The sequence below is a fragment of the Aristolochia californica genome, unplaced genomic scaffold, assembly GCF_029961685.1.
Source record: "Aristolochia californica isolate CCGP_79_NKW_82.1479 unplaced genomic scaffold, dmAriCali1.0.hap1 SCAF_16, whole genome shotgun sequence".
Lineage (NCBI taxonomy): Eukaryota > Viridiplantae > Streptophyta > Magnoliopsida > Piperales > Aristolochiaceae > Aristolochia > Aristolochia californica.
This window is the reverse complement of record NW_027181837.1, coordinates 18,643,791-18,649,761: the sequence shown is the minus strand read 5'-3', so window position 1 is coordinate 18,649,761 and position 5,971 is coordinate 18,643,791. Positions and strand designations below refer to the sequence as shown.

General features: G+C 37.7%; 1 protein-coding gene across 1 annotated transcript; it reads right to left on the bottom strand.

Moving 5' to 3' along the window:
* Positions 1 to 2,281: 2,281 nt before the first annotated feature.
* LOC137953669 (flavin-containing monooxygenase FMO GS-OX-like 9) lies at positions 2,282 to 4,946 on the bottom strand. The gene is made up of 7 exons (XM_068801131.1): positions 4,318 to 4,946; positions 3,868 to 3,938; positions 3,543 to 3,701; positions 3,376 to 3,458; positions 3,127 to 3,262; positions 2,790 to 2,960; positions 2,282 to 2,704 (listed from the first exon to the last, which is right to left on the bottom strand). Exons 1-7 carry the CDS (start codon positions 4,868 to 4,870, stop codon positions 2,528 to 2,530), a joined length of 1,350 nt encoding a protein of 449 aa, XP_068657232.1. The 5' UTR covers positions 4,871 to 4,946; the 3' UTR covers positions 2,282 to 2,527.
* Between the last annotated feature and the right edge of the window lie 1,025 nt (positions 4,947 to 5,971).

Genomic DNA, 5,971 nt, shown 5'->3' with positions numbered 1-5,971 from the left:
CTTTCCTTTATTAAAAGATTCAATGGTATTTCTTAATCAGTTTAAGGAAAGAAGAAGCAGAGATTGTGATATTTTTCACTTGCTAGGTGGCACATTTGACAAAGAAAGCAACCTTTTTGAAAGATTTGATTTGATTCGATTCAAGTTTAATTCCATATCTGATTTGATTTGAGATAATCTCTTAATTGATGAAGATTGTAATCCCCTCTAATTGGCATGTGCAACACGTGATTAGTATTCAATTCTTGTGTAAGTGCTTGTTTAAAACAAGATAATAACTTACCTATTCTCTTGTAGTTGAAGATCCTCTCTTATCCGATTTTGAGTTCATGTGTGATAAAAGTATGAGATCTACCTTCTATGATATAGCATGTGGACTTCTATTTGATAGAAGATTTATGATGTATACTATTTGAGTTCGAGTTGCTCCTCTCTACGCAAATTGATTTATATATTTGCCTAGGTTTGCTTCTGAAGCTACTTCTTGGATTGCAATATTGCGCATAAGAAGTTGTTTACTTGTTGATTATAATGGTTGAATACTATATGGAAAGCAAGAGTAATCTTCTTAAAATTATCACTATACCTTTTAGACGGTTACCTAATTATCTAACCAAACCAGCTCCATCAATTGATGAAGAAGATGGTTCTTATGTGAAATGGCTCAAAAATGACACCTTAGTCATTAGTTGGCTTATTAATAGCATGAAAGAGCATGTGGCCAACAATGTTGTTCACCTTAAAACTGCAAAAAAAATTTGGGACACATGTTAAGTTGTACACTAGTACAGAAAACTTACAGAATTTGTATGATGTGTTCCAAATCATGTTCAATACAAAGCAATGGGACAATCTCCATGAATACTGGGCTCCATTTAGATGACTGATTCAAGAGTTGAAGATTGTTCAACCCTACTCCACTAACATCTTATTTCAAGACAAGCAGTGGGAAACCTTAGTAGTTGCTATTTGTCCGTCAAACATCAAGCCATATTTTGAAGTGGATGAGACTCAACTTCTCAACTCCTATGCACCTCCATCATTTGTTGACATAAGTGAAAACATTACTTCGAATACCAGATCCTTCCTCCGCCTCTCATACTGATGTATCATCTGCTATGTACTCAAGAAATAGTAGTCGAGGACCTTGTCATGAGATCCTAAATTCAACATTATTTTTCGGAGAAGCCACTAGTTTTTAGACCCTTTGATCACACCTATTCAAATGACTTTGCACGGTATACTATTATTTAAAGCCTGCTATAGTGAAAAACAGAGCTCTCTTTGCATCCTTAGCCCTTTGTGATTTCAAATCATTTCAAAAGTGTCAAAATAAGGAAAAAATCTTTCAAAAGAGTTGAGTGCTTGAGTATATGCTTTTAAAATTCAATGTGTACTTGGTGTTTTTTGTGTTGAACTTTATTGTATTATTTTGAAATTGATCAGTTGATTTGAGTTAAATATTGTTATAGTTGTGAGTCTTTCATATTAGATCTTACTTTTAGGCCATTCTGCAACCTTTTAAATTCTCATTTGTAATTTTTACAAATCTCATTGAGCATATACTTGGAAATCTTTTATTTGACATTAAGCTGAGTTATTAATTATTATGGTAGAATCATCTAGAATGGGTCCACTTTTCTTATTCTTTATTATTATAGTATATTGAATCTCAATGTTGATATCCAAGGTACCGAGTTTAAAATCGGTATTAATGATATCAACTTTAGCAAAAAATAAAAAAAATTTGATGGAGATTGTGCCACATCGTCGATATGGTGCGAATGTGGTTGTCGATCGATGGTGTAGTGCAATGACCCTTTAGTTTTGTAAAAACCTTGTGTGGACCATAATTTTTTTTTAAAAAAAGTCATTAATTGAAAAAAGCCAAAAATATAATACATAAATGCTAAGTAGACTTGTGCATGATATGTCTATTTCTTTTTTGTCACCTAATTTTGTTGAGGCATATTTTTACATGACAACTCTTATCTGTGTTTCTCCTTTTCTTGCCAAATCGTTAACATGGCAACAAGTTTAGAGTTATTACAAGCATTTTGGTCAAACTTCTAGTTGTTGGCTTGAACAGCCATACAATTGAAATATGAACAATAAAAGTAGCCTAATGTAACTAAGTTATCCTAACAAGTTAAAAATTCCAAAAATCAAAGTAGACCCTTCCTAAGTTAGTCCCTTGGTCTAGGTCAGCTTATATAAAAGACTCAGAATCATGTCAAAACCTGGTTGACCAGAATGGATGATTGGATCATGTGCATGGGGATAACATATTAAACCGACAAAGAGAAGAAGAAGAAGAAGAAGAAAGAAATAACATATTAAACTGACATTCACATGAATTTCTACTTTGATTTACCAAATTCATCTTCCCGGAGTGATTCAGCTCTTATACCTTAATATGAATCAGCAATAGTGGCTTATAAGGTTTTCGCGAAGATAACTTAATAGGAGAAGAGAAGCCAAATAAGAAAAGAGAAGTAAAAGGGAGAATTGTTTCACGGCCTCGTGTTCAAAAGTGGTTGAAGTGAGGGCTCTCAAGAGCTTCTTGAAGCCACTCGTGATCGTCCCATGCCTCCCGGTAACTTTCGAGGTCGGCGTCTGCGTTCTTCAAAGTTGCCCACACAATCTCCTTCTTCCACTGCTCGATAGGTGGGTAGTCGCAGTACTCTCCATACTTGTTGCAGTACTGCAGCAGATATTATACATTAACTGAGCTTAGTTGAGAATCAGTATCTGGGAATGCAGTCAAAGGCGGAAGGAATGTAGATTACCTCAAAACTGGCAATTTCATGGGTCTTGTGCTTCGGTACGCCTGCTGCATCCATTGATTGATACAAGTCTTTGATGGACTTCATCATCTCATCCCATGATGGTAGAGCTCGTTTCTTGGAGAGTACTTGAGCAATCCATCTTGCTTGTACTTCAAAGAAAGAAAACAAGATCTGCTCTACGTATCATAGATTAGTTTAATTAGTTTTCTGGTTCATGGCCTACAAACCTCTTTCTGGATAAACTTGAGAATCTCTTTGGAAATGAATAGGATCCACCAACCAGGGGATCTCTCCCCTTGGGAAATGTTTCATGCAAGAAAAAGGAGCAAAAGTTTACCTTTCTGGGAATGCCTACAAAAGAAAGAGATGGGGCGAGTGATGGAGGGAAGGTGTGCTCGAACAAGGGTCCCACCCTATCATCATCCACCACAACTATTCCTTTGGTGTCAAGAAATGGGAATGTGTAGGAATACCTATCCAGCAAAGAAACAAAGCATTCAATCATATTCACTTTCTGACCAGTCGTTCGTAAGAATGTCGCAGAAGCAAACATTTTGTTTCAGAAAAAGATGTCGAGAGCAATTACCCTGTGCAATAAATAATGGTGTCAGCAGTGACCCAAGACCCATCGCTGAATGAAACGCGTCCATCTTCATGAAGACTCTCAATCTGCATTTTCATATTTATACTTTACTGTCAGTGTTCTTCACGTCTAATGCTCAGAAATCCATTTCCAAGGATGATTAAAGGCACCTGCGGATGAATGTGAAAGCTGGGAGTCTTTGAAATGATTTTCGATAAACCCTCAGATATTTCTGTGGACTTGGCGCTGAGGTGCACTTCTTTGGCCACACCAACAAGCTCCATTGATATGTCTTGCCCACTAAGAGAGTTGCCAACAACCACCACCATCTGCTTTCAGAGGACCAGTAACTCATCAGAATAGTTCACTTAGGCTTCTATCAATGTGAATAACTTTGATATCATAGCTTTTAATTCCTTGATAATATGATTTGCTTTGATATCTAAGTGTCATATGTTAAAGGGTATTTAATGTTATCACCATAGTTTGGCATACCTCACCCAAGAATGGTTCAGGGACCCTGTAAATGTGGCTGTGAAGTTGCTTCCTCGTCCATGTATCCATGCCTGTGCATTAGAAAAAGGAAATAAAATGAGATGGATAATCACTAAAGGGAAAGAAGATAAACGAGATACGAGAAAGAATATGGAACCGGGGATGAACATGAGAAGCTTCCTATATAGTATAGAACAAGAAAATGAATAATTTTCCGATGTTTTACATTCATCAATACAAGTATTCATAGGTTACGAAGAGATAAAGATTTTACATGATAAGTATTATCACTAAAAGAGTTAACATTGCTTTAGAGTTACAATTTGAGGCAATTTCAAATCTCTATCATATAGTTTTTATCTGTTTTTGTTTTCAACTGCTACAAAAATGCAAACCTGGATTGAATCTATAGACAGAGAGAGACGGAAGAACAGGAAAAAGTAGTAATACCTCTAATGATCGGGAATCTAGGCTCCGAATAATGACCGGTGGCGACAACAACAGCATCAAAAACCTCTTCTATCACCTTCCCACTCTTCTTCTCCACAGATCTGACTACCCATTTCAAATCTGAGCCGAATTCATCTGAATTCACCATGCCCACATACTCCACCTTTGTGTTAAACCTTATCAACTCCCTCAAACCAAACCAATCGCAGTAGTCCCGGAGGTACAAATACAGCTCCCTGTGCCCAGGGAACCTTCTCATGTCTCTACCCTTCTTGGCTCTAAAGGGGAAGTCACTGAACCCCATTATCTCCCTAGAGGAAGTGAGTCTGAGCGAGGCATAGACGCTGCTATGAACTTTGGTGGAGCTACCTTCCCCTAAAACCTCTTCAACCTCCGTCACTGGTTCATACAGCCACTGTCCTCCGACGTCGTTTCTATGCTCAAACACCACCACGGAATGACCTTCCTTCTTCAGCTCCCTGGCGCTTACCAGCCCGGACGGTCCTCCTCCGATGACACAGACATAACTGCATTGGCTTGTATCTGAAACCATGGAGGGCGGCTCTGTTCGCGACAAGTTGAAAAATCTTGTAGATAGATAAAAACGAGGAAGAACGGAAGGGCTTCTGTCAGTGGTGGAAGGAGCTGAACTAGCCATGGAAGCCACATGGCTAATATAGGTGGTTGAAGCCTTAAAGGAGCAGAACTGACCATGAAAGCCACATGCAAGAAAAGGAAATGATGTCTAACGAAGAAGGGAGACAGTTTCACAGCAAGGAGGCTCCACTCCAACTAGAAGATTACAAAACAAATTCCCATTTCCCATTTCCCATTTCCCATGATTGATAATATTGTATTATAACTGGTAATTCAGTAGCAATCACACTAATAGATTACAATCTAATCAATCATCAGTATAGCTTTCTTTGCACAATTATCAGTTAATTTTCTCTAATCCTGAGATTAAAACCTCATTTACCATCAATTAAGACGAACACAGTAACAGGGAGATCATCATTGAATATCATTGTACAGGGTAAAAGCTAGCAAAAAGAAAGATGGAGAAGAGTCCATGTCAGTGCATGTGATGACAGTGAAGGAAACGTATCCCTGTGAAGTGGGGTTTTGTTGTCTCCTTTGTTTCATTTTCTCTCAGAAATCCCCGTCTTTATAGTGCTATTATCTATTAACTGTTGGCGTGAGCTGTCTTCCAGAGGAGGAAGTCTTCCGTAAAATCAAAGGAGGATACGATCCCAGAGATCAGAGAAGAAAAACTGTAAATTCCCTCTCTATTTGTTGCCTTGGACACTAATTCTACCAAATACCCTTAGCTTAAACTGCAATTTGACAAAGTAAAATAAAGAAGTTTCGTCCCCACATTCGAATGTCCCTTCTTCAAGACATGAAAACATGCATGCAAAGATGAAGTAAAAGGACAAGAGACCAGCAATCATGTCTGTGGGGATTGTTACCATTTTCTTGCTTCTAAACCACAACTGTTGCAAATTGCACAGTTTTTATATGAAAAAGATTAGAACATGAGGGGCCTGAGATCTACACGCACTCATATTTCAAAGCATGGGGATATTATTTTAATGGTGAAACTACGTTAGATCTAAGCCTTATAATGTCTTCATGAGATTGGTTCGAGGAA

What these genes read in the sequence shown, in the direction of transcription:
- LOC137953669 (XM_068801131.1), bottom strand. Translation starts at nt 4,870, where the DNA reads ATGGTTTCAGATACAAGCCAATGCAGTTATGTCTGTGTCATCGGAGGA. An exon ending in TTGTAGGCATTCCCAGAAAG is followed by an intron (nt 2,961 to 3,126) that starts GTAAACTTTTGC and finishes TACGTAGAGCAG; the next exon opens with ATCTTGTTTTCTTTCTTTGA. An exon ending in ATGAAATTGCCAGTTTTGAG is followed by an intron (nt 2,705 to 2,789) that starts GTAATCTACATT and finishes TATCTGCTGCAG; the next exon opens with TACTGCAACAAGTATGGAGA.